The sequence below is a fragment of the Chaetura pelagica genome, unplaced genomic scaffold (assembly GCF_000747805.2).
Source record: "Chaetura pelagica isolate M959 unplaced genomic scaffold, ChaPel_1.0 scaffold117, whole genome shotgun sequence".
NCBI lineage: Eukaryota > Metazoa > Chordata > Aves > Apodiformes > Apodidae > Chaetura > Chaetura pelagica.
Window position 1 is genome coordinate 8,697,020 of NW_009954185.1, and position 13,971 is coordinate 8,710,990.

The 13,971-nt window shown below is 42.6% G+C and overlaps 1 protein-coding gene across 1 annotated transcript in view; it reads left to right on the forward strand.

Moving 5' to 3' along the window:
- Window positions 1-3,615: 3,615 nt before the first annotated feature.
- Window positions 3,616-13,971, forward strand: part of LOC104393481 (NADH-cytochrome b5 reductase 3) — a 17,330-nt gene continuing 6,974 nt past the window's right edge. Inside the window, exons 1-4 of the mRNA XM_010002986.1 lie at window positions 3,616-3,777; window positions 8,712-8,784; window positions 11,285-11,391; window positions 12,597-12,731. Coding sequence (XP_010001288.1) covers window positions 3,616-3,777; window positions 8,712-8,784; window positions 11,285-11,391; window positions 12,597-12,731 — 477 coding nt within the window. The remainder of the gene's footprint in view (window positions 3,778-8,711; window positions 8,785-11,284; window positions 11,392-12,596; window positions 12,732-13,971) is intronic.

The window sequence follows — 13,971 nt, forward strand, 5'->3', positions numbered from 1 at the left end:
CCTGGCAGCTGCTGTTGGGGAGGGGATGGTGTGTGCCGAGCGGTGGGGTTGCGGTGCTGTTACCTGCAGCGTTCACCGCTGCCCTCCTGCAGCTGCCTGGCCCATCGTTTCGTCTGATGCACCTGCTCAGGCGTTGCTGCTTCTGGGTCCGTGAGAGGAGCAGGGCGGAGGTGGAGGGGTGCAGATGCTTATTCGGTTAACGGGGGAGGATGAGGCAGGTGCTACAGAAGTGAAGAAATGCCTGCCCCTTAATCCTCTCGCATCAGTTTCTCCAACAGATGAAAAAAGGGCTTGACTAAGATAACTTAAAATAGCGTTTGAGTGAGGAGGTGGGGGAGAGGGGAGTGGAGCTGAGGGTGCAAAGAGTTTTCTTGCCAAAGAAGCATTTGGTTTGTGTGTGTGGAGGGCAGGTCAGTGATGGCTTATGAGTTGAAGTGTGTTTTGCTCACCACGCCCTGGTGGTAAAAGGGCTGGCAGTCTCCACAGCTTTCCTCTCTCGTGACCTTTTTAGTTATCCCACAGAGGTCCGTTTCCATTAATAACAATTCCTGGTCACTTACTTTGTGGTCTCTGTTAGCAAAGATTTTTGCAACTGGAAACTATGAGTCACCAGATCTTCATGTGGTGATTCCTGGCTTTGTGGTCAAGTCAGTTGCTTTCTCTGCAGCTGTAGATCTGATGCAGGTTCCATGGTTGCAGTGCAGTTATCTCCAGGAATACCTTGACATACCTTGTGGTAAGAGTATATATTGATCACTCTTAACCCTGATAATGTATTTCTTAGCAATGGTAACTTTTTGTAATAATTCAGCCTTTGGTTATTCCCCTTTTTTTTCTGCCCACCAGTTGATATCTTCTAAGTAAGGAACTAAAATAGCTATCAGAAGCAGTGGGTGTGCCCTTACTTTCCAGGCAAAATCCCATGAGGCTTTTGCAGTAACGGGCCATGAATAACAAATTGCCTTCCACGAGGCTAACACTGTGTTAAAAGTATTTGTCAAAATTGAATAGACTGATCTGGTGTGTTGCTAACAAAAGTGATGATTATGCACATTTGGAGGAAGTGTGTGATAATCACATTTATTGAACAGCTGTGGTAGTTTTCACTTTGTATCTAATGACCCAAAAATTATCTGCAAAGATGGGAGAAAACATTTATCTCTGCACACAGGTCGAGAAGCTGACTTGCATAGGTGCTGTTTTGAACTCCACTGTCCTCTTGCCTGAGGACAACTGAGCCAAAGTTTTTTATTTCCCATTTTCAGCTGCAAAACTGCAGTTCTTCTAGACCACAACTGTGCTTTTTTGGGGTCCATTTTAGGTAGCCACATCTGTAAATGAAACTGGTTTATTTTAACATTAATGTCTTATTTGAAACATCTGCTGCACTTTCAGCTTGCTATGTCTGCCAGGTCTCATTCACCTGTTGCAGTTCTCATTAGGGAGTTTATTTGCCTCTCTGTCACTTTCTTCAACAACTCCCTTCTCACTCCCCCCCCCCCACCTTTTGTTTTTTTGGTGACTCAATAACAAAAGTTCTTCCTGGGGCTGCAGTAATGTTGTGGGTCTGCAGGACCTAAGGAACACCATTTCTGTAAACTTCAGCTTCATCCAAAACAACCTCTGTGGAGCTATTTCAGTATTTTCAAATAAAAGGGAAAAATTCAATATGTGTGTGTGTGTGGCATGGTGTACCTTCAAGCTATACCCAGTGTTGATATATTTTAAACCTGCACAGCAGCATTTTAAGAAGAGATAATTTATGCTGCCTTTTTTTTTTTTTTTTTTCCTCCCCCAATTTTGCACTTGCCTCTGTTTTAGTAATAATAATTTGGGACCTTTTTTTTAAAGCCTCCTGAACTGTCACACTCATGAAAATGTCCTCATACAAGACTGGTCAGGTCCATCTAAAACGAAATTGAAGGGAAAGCTGACTGGGGAAGACTTTGAGCTCTTACAAAAATTTTGACATTGTATGCAATCTAAATATTTGGGTGTTTGGTTTTTGTTTGTTTGTTGGGTTTTGTTTTTTTTTCATTTTGTTTTGCTATGGTCATGCTTTTTCCCCTCTCCTGTGTTAAAGCATTGTATGACAAATTACAGAGTTGGAGAAGATTTTTGTAAGTAGTTGTCCAGTTTATTCTTGCATCCTAAGTTAGGACCAAGACAACCTAGAAAGGTGACTTTATAGGCTCTTGTAGTGCTTACCTAACCTCAGAAGAACAGGACTGTCCCTGGGAGCAGGCACTGGAAATGAAGGCATGGGCCTCTAGCTGAGCACTACAGGCTCTGCATTTGTAGCCTGCATCTGACCTATCAGCAGCCCCACAGACCCATCAAGTGCCAGTGGTGTGTGGCACTGGGCCAGGGAGGTGTCATCTTTCTCTGCCTTGTCCACACAGTTGTGTGGTCCTTCTGTGCTCTCCTGGGCCAGTGTGGCCACTCAGTCTCTCCTGGCTTGTCAGGAGACCACCTTGCGTGGTTTTGTGAATGGTGAAGGTGGCGTGGTGCTGGGGCATAAGCTGCTCCCGTCTTGTGGGGCTTCAGCCCAGGGGTGAAGCTCATCCCTGCAGCAGGCTGCATGACCGTGTCTCTGTCTGCCTCCAAGTTCTGTCATAGCAAAGGCCCAAAGCAATGTTGTGTGTTCCGTGGCTCCTCCTTGGCTGAGGAGCTTCTCTGCACATGGGCGCATTAAATTCCATAGCTGCTTTCCTGGGAAAGGGACCCAGTTCTGCATACTTGTGTCTTTGTGTAAGCTCTAGTGCCTGGAGCCAGACGACAGGTCAGAGGGCCTGTGTGTCTGTGGTGCCAGTGCCCAGCATGAGTGTGCGATGAATGGCTAGCAAAGATCAAGATGAGCTAGCCAGCAGGTAGGTGAGGTGGCTTGGGGGCCAGGTCCTGTGTGCAACTCAAGGTGAGATCACCAAAGACACTGGCTGCTGGAGGGGCCAGGGCTCCTGGCCAGGTGCCAGAGAGAGAGTGGGGTCTGCAGTTGGGTGTGAGGCCCTCCAGTTATTTGGGGGTCCACAGCAAATGTGATGGTGTGTGAAGGAGTCTGTGTGATGGAGGCTCATGTGTCCAGGTGTCAGCAACTGGGAAGACAGGAGTCTGTGGACAACTGCTGCAAAGAGTAAGTCAGCTACTGATGAATCCAACCTATACACACATGTATGTGTTTCCCACTAACAGACCTTCATCCTGATCAGTCATGGAGAGGAACAGGATGAGGCCACTGGTGCTGTTTGTGTGAGCATCTGTCTGTGTTGGTCAGCGTGGCCAGCCACGTGTGTATTTGGGCACGCGTTGCGTGTGTGTTTGCCTGCTGGACATACTCAGGCTTGTTGATGGTTGGACCTGGGTACATGCAGCTGTGGCGTCCATACTTTGTCAAGCTGCTGGGTCTGTCAGCTTGTTTTTGGTATGCCAAGTGCCTTAATATTGGGTCAACACCAGCTATTCATAAAGCAAATGTGTGTGCTAGCTACATCTGATGGGGTTTTAAAATACTTCCTCTTCCTCCTCATATTAGTACAAAGAAACAGATTTTTTAGGTGGTTAGATTTTCATGTCACGTTACCATACTCCTCACCAAAATAACTTCCTCTTGCTGTGCACATGGGTCTAACACTTTCTGTATTGTTGCAGTTGAGTCGGGTTGTAACATACCCAATATGGCTCATCTACACCACCATCCTGAGGCTTTTCAGGAATCCCCATCCTGCAATTACTCTGAAGGATCCTGAAGTGAAGTATGCATTGAGGCTGATTGATAAGGAGGTAAGTGCATGTACAGAGCTGAGCATGACCTCTTAATGGGTGCTGCAGAATGCTTATAGCTTCTTAAAGCTTGGATGATGTTGCAGCAGGGTGAATACTTGTGTTCTAAAGAAAATATTTCTTTATAAATAAATGCTCCTTGCATAGTATAACTTCAGTTCTGCAGTTCTGCAAGCAGCTTGTTTCTAAGCAAGCTGGAGTGGATGAACAATGCTGCTTTAGAAATGACCAAACTTGTGATTTCTGTCATGCATATCTCGTGTCAGAGTACATCAGCAGAAATTCCTAAATTCTGCACTGCTAGATTGGCTATGAGACAGGAATTATGCTGTCAGGCAGGACAGGCAGTTTTTTCTTTGTCAGTAGCATTCAGCATAGTAGTTGTCAGAACTATGTTGATAATGATTCCTGTTACTGGATTTAAATACTCTAATGTACTACAGGAAGAAAGGTACTCACTTGGAGTACTGTGTCCAGTTCTGGGCTCCCCAGTTCAAGAGGGACAGGGATCTACTTGAGAGAGTCCAACAGAGGGCTAAGAGGATGATTAAGGGACTGGAACACCTGTCTTATGAGGAAAGGCTGAGAGACCTGGGGCTTTTCAGTCTAGAGAGGAGAAGACTGAGGGGGAGTCTAATTAGTGTCTATAAATACATGAGGACTGGGCAGCAAGAAGGCAGGGACAACCTCTTTTCACTTGTGCCCTGTGATAAGACGAGGGGCAATGGACTCAAACTCAAGCACAGGAAGTTCCACCTCAACATGAGGAAGAACTTCACTGTGAGGGTTATGGAGCACTGAAACAGGCACCCCCAGAGAGGTTGTGGAGTTTCTTCTGGAGACTTTCAAGACCTGTGTGGATGCCTTTCTGAGTGATCTGCTCTAGTTGGTGTGTTTGTGGTGGGTTGTTTGTTTGTTGTTGGTTTTTTTAAATGTGTTTTGTCCTGCTCTGGCAGGGGGGTTGGAGTCAATGATCTTTGGAGGTCCCCTCCAACCCCTAATACTCTGTGATTTAAATGATGTAGTCCTGACAGCATGTGACCTGTCTCAGCTTCTCTTTCTCTCTGATAAAAGTAGAAGCCATTCTGTACCTTCTGGGTGGCTCAACTGGGTTTTCAGAGGGAAGCCATGACTCTTTCAGGGGTGGATCTCCCTATCAGAAGTTGGTAACTGAACTTGTGGGAGTTCCAAAGCTGCAAAAAAGGGTGAAAATCCAGATTTCCCTTGGATAAACTCACCATCAAAAGCATGAGATAGAAATCTTGGCTTTTCAGGTGTGAAGTCACACCTGAAGATATTTTTAGTGTTGAGTTTTTGAGTCAATGAGCTAGTCAGAAAGTTATAAGAAGAATTTGGGTGAGAAAAACTTTGAACTGGAACAGAGCTTTCTTTGAGGTGCAGAGAGAGATAGCTTGGCTTTCATTTGTTCTGTCTGTCAAATAAAATTGTTAATGTTGTTTCAAGTCCTGGTTTCATGGGAACTGGAAGCTTCCCCATGGCTTGGGCTGCGTAGCATTACTGAATTCATTTCCCCATGTGTACTTACTGCATTTATTTCCCAGGTGTAGTGCAACAACGCTATTATTATCTGCTCCCCACTTTCTCATGAGATGTGTAGCACGTGGTTGCAGGTACAACCTGACCTGCAGGAGGGGGAGGGAAGCCTGAGGTGCTGCCCTTGCTTCTGAGAATGGAGCTACTTTGAGGTTTCTGCTGTAACAGTTTGTAACAGAAGAGAATTCACAGTTCACTTAATACTGTTGTTGTGGGTTTTTTTCTCACTGTGTTGTTATTTTTTGTATGCCTTTTTTTAATCCTGCAATGGAGGAACAGCTCTTACTGCTCTTACTGCTCAAATACTGCTGCATGCAGTACCTTGATGAACTGAGAATATTTGACTGAATTTTTATAATTTTTTGCCTATATGGAAAATGTGTCTGGGTAACAGAAGTTAATATTTAAAAATAGTAACCTGGTGCAATAAGTGCTAGTAGGTTCTGACATCCTGCCAAGACTTTGGTGCAAACACACTCATCTTTTGTACTAAACTTTTCCACGTGGCCATACCAGCTCTCTGGGAAAGATTAAATGAGTCAGAGTATTTATTACATGCTTCAGTTTGGATTTTACAAGCTCTTATTTTTTAAGTATATGAGAACTCTAATCTAAAACCAGCTGTTACTACACAAGAACATTTTAACTTGGGAAGAGAATCGTGGCTCTCAGTGTGGTTGTGGAGCCTACGCAAGACATGTATATGGTTGGATAGAGTTTACCTTCTGTTGCAAGAGGAATTTCAGTACATTTGTACTGTTGCTCCTTTTGCTTGCCTAGCCTAGCTAAAAACTCGTATTTTTAAAGTTGCTGCTGTTCCCGTGTTGGTATTTATCGTTACCTTTATGTGACTGTGAAGCTGTTGGTACTTTCACCAGCAGAGCAGCAAGATGATTTGTGTTTAAAACAAAAAATGAACAAATCAGTTCCCTGTTTTGGGAATAGCTGGGCATTGTACTATTTAACTTGATGCATTTTGATGGTATAGTTGAGTTTCTGCCTCGCAGAAACTTTTCTTATTGGACTGTGGCCAATGCAAAGGAACAAGAAGCTTGACTAGAAAGGGAAGTGGCAGGAACCACTCAGACTGATTTCACAGCTGAAGAAAATGGACCAGTGGAAAACTGTGTTGCATGTACTGGACTGCCATCCAGTGATACATGTATGTGAAATTTCAGAAGGATTCCACAGTTATGTACAAGCAGTTTTTAGGTGTCTGCAATCTGAAGTTTAAAAAGCAGTGGCTTAGAGGATGCCTAGTATGACATACGTATCTTTTAATGCAGCCTAGAATTTTGTGTATGAAAGCTGGAAATTGAACATACTGTTTTTTTGAGCTGATGAGAGCAGAAGCCTTTCTTCCTTTTGCCACTGGTTTGCCTTTTACCCACCAGATGGAATGTTAACATCTGCCCAAATTGAGTAAGCTGGATCTCCCATCTGTTGAACGGAGAAATAGGGATCACAGTGCTGCTTTTTAGTGTTTTTTAGGAAAAAAACCTGTCATCTTATGGTTAGGTGTGCTAGTGTAGTATATGACTTTACAAAGCCCACCACCTCAGGGTTTGAGGTTTTTTTGTAATTTTAAGCATAATTAATTTGTTCTCTTTCAGTGGCTTCAGCAAAGCACTTGCAAAACCTGTTCTCCAGCAGCTGTGAGCGTGGAAAGCTCCTCAGCAACTGCAACTCAAAATAGAAATGGGTGCTGGTAGCTGGAGGGCAAGGGTGTGCAGGTGCTTGGGGCAATGCCCAGATGATGGCATTGGGGAATGCAGAGGAGATGACCCCACGTTGGAAGTAGGTTCTGCATTCTGTTTCAAGGCTACCTTTATTCTAGCCTTGAATGATTTGCTGGGTGGCATGCTCAGTGTCTTGGCCATGTCACGGAGACACGGGTAGGCATGCCTATCTAGGTACTAAGGATTTCTTGACTGTTCCCCACAAGCCTTTTAGTGTTTCTTACAATTATCTCCTGTGGTGCACCAAACCAATTGTGTTCAGATGCCTTTGGCTAAGCTATCTCGACTTTAAATAATGAAATGATTAACTGGGAATTCAGAACTGGGTTCTTTCTGCGTGCTGTTAAAGACAGCATCTTAAAAGATTATTGGCAAAATCCAACTTTAAAGTAATGAAGCTGGTGCTGAAATTTTCATACAAAACCAGCAGTGATCAGTGTGAGAGCAGCAGCATTAAGTCCACATTAGCTGTCTTTCTAGGGAAATTTTCAATGGCAGTTACTGTACTTGAATAGACACAAGTACAGAGAAACCCTTTCTAGACTTCCACTCAGTTCCCTTCTTTCTTCAGCATGTACCTTGAAATTATTTACTGTGAAGAAAGTGTGACCAGAACTTGTAACGTGATGTGAAAGAAATCTATCTCCATTGGTTACTTTAAGAACAAACAAACAAAAAAAAAGGGGGTTTACAGTATTTTTTAGGATGTTAATGAAATTTTCTCTAGCAGGGATATGTCCCATAGGGCTTTAAAAAACCAAAGTCATTGGATGAGGCATTAGGCTGTGTGCCATTTCATTCTGTCTTTTTTTGCTGTCTTTTTCAGTCTGTGAATCTGATTTTTAATAGATAAAACTTACGTAGTATAAGAAGTAATATTTTATTTAGACATTACCAAAATTTTATTCAAGGTACGTCTTTCCTAGTGAAAGATTAGAATAATTATCCCAGGTGGACTGCACTAATTGTAATACTTTTATAATACAGTTCTTAGTCTAAATAGAGTGCTCTTTTCTATTTTAATTAATTAAGGATTAATTACAATTTTACGCAGAAGGTATTTTTATTAGCGTAGCAAAGGGGACCAGGTTGCTACATCCCAATATTTTTTACGTCCACTGTTGTCTTCTGAAATAATCTTCTACATTGAAATGGTTAATTCATCTGATTTTGAGATAGCAAAATCAACATTTTTTGGGCTTGATCTCCTGCATATTTGAACTTGAAATGGGAATTGAAGAACTGACTAATTTTTATCTTGTTGCCTTCTCACAGAGGACAACATAAATACACGATTTGGAAAGTTATTGGTTAGTCTTAATTAAGTGTTGCTACTCACATTTAAATATAAATCGAAACAGTATTTGCATTTGTCTGTTTTATTTCTATTTTTGCTTCAGTATTACTTCTAAAATATTTTGAGATAAAGTTGTTTTCAGGGAGTTTGAATACAAAGTTGACCTCTGCAGCATTGCCATGTTGAGAGGAGTTTTTATTTGCATTATGCAAAAATTTCAGTTAGGTTGTTGCTCTCTCCCAAATATTTAATCCTGCAGAAAGCCAGACTGGCTGCTTTGTGAAATCACAAACATCAAATCCAAACTACATAGCTGATTTGTTCTTTTTATTTTCCTCTTTCAGGAAGTTAGTCATGACACAAGAAGATTTCGATTTGCTCTCCCTTCCATAGATCATGTTTTGGGTCTCCCCATAGGTATGTTCTGTCTTTCTTTACTGAGAATCCAAGTGGTGTTAATTATACTGTAAGAGATTTCATGCAGATTTTTTTCCTACATTTTGAACTTTTGAATTTTGAATACTGTCCACGTGGCTTGAGCTGGTATTCAGAGCTTTGCAAGATTATCCTCAGGCTGTGTGAGTCATCTGCAGGGTCTGAAATCCAATGTACTTACAGGGAGTGTACATCCAGCTTGTTCTTGTTCAGACAGTAGAAACAAACACTGTTCTTGTATTTTTCCAGTCTCAACTTCCCAGGGTGTTATTCCCATGGTGCTTGATGTCTGTGGTCTCTTTCCACCCTCTGAGTCAGTCTTCTCAGCTGCTTCCCTTCTAACACATGCTGTCTACCAGATGATCTGCTCATTTCTGAGTTTGCAGCCAGTCTCATGAAACTTCTTAATCACCATGGGGTAGATGTTTCCTTAGGCTTTGCCATGTGATGTGTTGTCTTCCGTAATAGCTTAGTGCTATTGTTTCCTACTGCTTATATAAAGAACATTTAATTGTGATTTGCGTTTAATAGACTTCAGCTTTAATAACCTGTTGCAATGATGCTGTGGATCAGGTCCTTTGTGGTATTCCTCTGCACCTTTCCAGCATTACAGTCCATTGTGTTTAGGTTCCCTCTTGTCTGGGATACATTATTCTCTCTAAACAGCCATGAGGACAAAGCTATTTTCCTTCCATTGCCCATAATGAACCCTGAGGAGTGAGCTGTATCTCCTCTCTAATTGTTCTTGTCCTACATGCTACCAGAAAGGAAGCCATCTGGGGTGAGTTTGGCCTGCTGGATGCCACTGCTTCCTCCAGTGTTTTAGTAAAGTCAGAGCAAACCAGCTAGTTGTTTCGGCATAGCCCAACAAGGTGTGTACCTGATCTTGCACAGTCCCAGGAGCAAGACAGTTGTGCTCCTGAAGGTGCTCTTTAAGGGCTAATCTGTGGGTGACTGAGGGAGTGGTGTATTGTGTGAGGCTTGGGAAAGAGCAAGAGCTGAAAGCTGGTGAGGGTGGTAAAAGCATCTGAGAGCAGCAGGCTTGGCAGCTGTAGGACAGACCCTGATGTGCACTCCGATATTTAGCCCAGTGCCAGCATTTCGCTTTTACCACCAGCTGGAGCATGACGGGAAAAAAAGTGATTCACTCTGATGGAGAGGGGGATTGTGTGGAGCCCCACGAAGAGGCTGCCAGCTTTTGTTCTGTCAGGGTGGGGTAAAACTGTTTAGTAAGAGCATAAGGCATGTTTTCCCTTTGGGAGGAGTACCTTTTTTTGGATGCGTACCAACTCTTGGAGACATACCTCAGCAGCAGTTGTGTCTGTCCAGGCTCACAGTCTGAAGTGGTCACCATGGGTCTGCTCCTGGAGAACGGGACAGCGAGGTCACCCTTTGTCTGGAGGAGAAGTGGGAGGAGGCTGCTGCAGCTCCCTTCAGGTCTTCCTTAGCAGGAAACATGCCCTCCTGCTAGGCATCAATAGGCTTTGCTGAGAAAGTTGTTTGAATCACCCTTAACATTGTCCGTGTGCAGATTCAAGTGAGTTATGGTTGCTCATTTCCCAAGTCACCAGGTAGCACATTTTCATTCACCCACTGGTTTGCCTCACTGGCCCTCCAGCTTGACAAACAAGCTTCTGGTAAAACCCCTTCTCTATGTTCCCATAACAGGCAGAGGAGCTGCACCATCTTTGAAGAGCTGCATTCATCTCAAGACACAGCTTGTTCTGTTGACCTAGTGGTGTTAGAACAACAAAACCCAAATTGTCCCTTAGGTGTCACTTTGTCACTTTGTTTTCTTCAGGGTGTTGGAATTTTATAGGAAAACCTTTCAAAGGAGTTAATTCTAATTTTTTTTTAAATTAAAAATGTAGACAATGAGAAAAGAAGCTTATTGTAGTGAGTTCAGTGAACGTGTGAGAGATTGAAGTGTGATTGCTGCTTCCAAACATGAAGCTGGAGGAACAGCAGGGTTAGAAAAGTGCTTAATGTCTAGGCAGCCTTAGCAATGGTAGCTAGAAGACCTCCTGGTAGACATGGGTGATCTGTGGTCAAAGCAAGCACAGATCCAGTTGTAAATAAACTGTAGCAGTTTATAATTAACATGTTAATAAAGACATGTGAACAGCACTTGGCATTTTTCCCATCCCGTGTCCTTTTTACTTGCATCTTTGTGGGGGAGACGCATCACGTCTTTTGCAAGAGCTCATGTACAGTTAGGGCTTTGGTAAATGTACATGTGTGAAGCTGTCAGAACAGATATGATTGACACCTCAAATTAGCAGCGGAGCTGTCTGCCTTTCCAGGTAGAATCTGCATGGTTAACAACTTTAGTAAGGTGTTACCATGTCAGGAAAATGAGAGAGGAAAAAGTAGTGCCCCAGGACAAGGTAGTTAGGAGAACTCTGAGACTACATTCGCAGTCCGTGCCAACTCAGTACATCCAGAACAAAAGCAAACTGTCTTTTTTCTTCCCTGTGTACAGGGCAGCATATCTACCTGTCTGCACGGATTGATGGAGCGTTGGTTGTTAGACCCTACACTCCAGTTTCCAGTGATGATGACAAGGGCTTTGTGGATCTTGTTGTCAAGGTGAGAACGTCATGCTTTTTTACCAGGCTGGGCAACTTCCAAGTCCACCTTGATGCTTGCAGTGCTGTGTGAAGGCTGATGTGCTGTTGTCTGTTCAGGTGTGCAGCAGCGCAGACTTCCACTGTTGTAACAAGTGATCTGCAGTTACCTACAACCCATAGAGCATTTTGCAATAATACTTTAGTCAGTGTGTATCTCATGAGATGCTGCATAATTTTCTGTATTTGCATACTGCAATTTTCCAAAATGTGTGTAGACCTGCAGATACTCACACACCTTTTTAATCCTTCTGAAATAAGGAATTAACCCTGCCTTAACTGTCAGTTTCTTCTGAAGCTATGTCATTATGATCTTGAAGAGCAGTGATCCAGACAATGTTAATGGCTGATTAAATTGGCAGTAATGTAATTTTGAGTCTTGGATATCCACACTGGTTTTCCTTTTAGAATTTTACTCTGAATTTTTGTTCTTCCTTACAACTAATAACACTTAATCAATTTTTTTGGAAACTAGATGTGTTGCCTACCTACCTATCTTCATGAGCATGAGGGAAAAATTTAGATCTTTGACTCAGGTAGAGTTTCACAAGCCTCTTTCTTCCTGGTGTGGCTCTCCATGGATGCAGATAATGCTGTTCTTGTAAAAGTGTAGCTAGTCTCAGCTTGAAATTTTTCACATCCCTAAGATTTAAAATGCAAAACTCAGCACAGTTCCAGCAGTGTTAACCCACTGATACCTGTTGGTGAACAGTTGAATGTTCAACTAGTTGTTATCCACTTTTTTGTCACTCTAACATTGATGTGCAAACAGTTGACATTCCAAGAAGAAGGTTTGGGTATATCCCTTTGCAACTGAGCTGTCGGGGATCTTTCTCAAAAGTTGTTCTGTTTGAAATCACATTAGCTTTTTTTTTTTTTTTCCCTTTTGAACTTGGATGTAAACTAAATTGATTGTTCTATGTTACAAAAATACAGTGGAGAAATTGCCAGTCTGTGTCCACTCTGATCAAAAATGGGCCAAGTGGCATTGTATTACTGTACAGGAAACTCGGTGCTTCTCTTTTGTTGTCAGTCAAGTCTGCATTGATAGTATTTCTTTATGTAGTGATTGTGTTTTGTGTGAGGAGTTTGGGTACCTAAATATTTGAAGGGCAAATTCTCATCTTCAAACTGTGAGATTAATTTCTTCATTATTATTTTAAACAGATCTACTTTAGAAATACCCATCCAAAGTTTCCTGATGGAGGGAAGATGTCTCAATACTTAGAAAGCCTGAAAATAGGGGATACTATTGACTTCAGAGGACCAAGTGGCCTACTTGTCTACAAAGGAAAAGGCAAGGCTGACTCAGAAGATAAGATTTATCTGGACTAAACAGTACAGAAAAAAACATTGTAAAGTAGTAGTAATACTGGTTACAGTTTTTTTTCCAACTGGGTTCAAGTCTTTTAATCATAGAATAATTTGGATGGGAAGGAGCCTTTAAGTCATCTAGTCCAAACCCCCTGCAGTAAGTGGGGACATCTTCAGCTAGATCAGGTTGCTCAGAGCCCCATCCAACCTGACTTTGAATGTTTTCTGAGATGGGGCATCTACCACCTCTCTGGGCAACCTGTTCTTGTGTTTCACCACCCTCATCATAAAAAAATTCTTCCGTAAATCTAGTCTGATTCTGCCTTCTTAGTTTTAAAACCATTTTCCCTTGTTCTGTTACTACATGTCCTGCTAAAAAGCCCCTCCCCAGCTTTCCTGTAGCCCCTTCAGGTACAGGAAGGCTGCTATCAGGTCTCCCCAGAGCCTTCTCTTCTCCCGGCTGAACAGCCCCAACTCTGTCAGCCTGTCTGCACAGCAGAGGTGCTCCAGGCCTTTGGTCTTCTTTGTGGCCCTCCCCTGGACTTGCTCCAACAGCTCCATGTCCTTCTGTGTTGGGGTCTACAGAGCTGGAGACAGCACTCCAGGTGGGGTCTCAGGACAATGGAGTAGAAGGGGAGAATCTCTGTGGGTAAATTCTGATTGTGCATACAGCATGAGCTGAACCTTAGCTGTCACCTCTAGTTATTATTCAGGCTGGTACTCTGAATATACTCATCTTCTAAACAAGGAGATTCTTTTCTGTTGTTAGCAGCTCTGCACAAAAGAAATTGCTAGTGTCTTAATGAGGTCAACAGCCACCATGAAGGGTTTTGTTATGAGACTACAGAAGTGGTTGTTATTGATACTGTTCCCAAAGAATGGAATTCTTTGCTTAAATGGAGGTAGTTTATACACTGATAAAAAGCATGTGGTATTTGCACTGTCCAATGCTGATTTCTAAAGTGTAAACGAACTTTATCAGTAGGAAGTACTTTTATGCCAGTATAAAATATCTCACTTTGGCATAGTGCAGCCACAAGTGTGTCACAAAAACCTTCTGGCAGTTTTATGAGCAGCAGAACTCGGACACCTGGTTTTCCAGAGAGCTCTGTATGTCTTTATGTTATCCTGGGTGAAGGGAGGTGTGAATACAACAAATAGAACATTTTGGGTGATTTCAGATTCTCTGTCTCAGCTCAAAAGTAGGAGACAAATATATATATATATA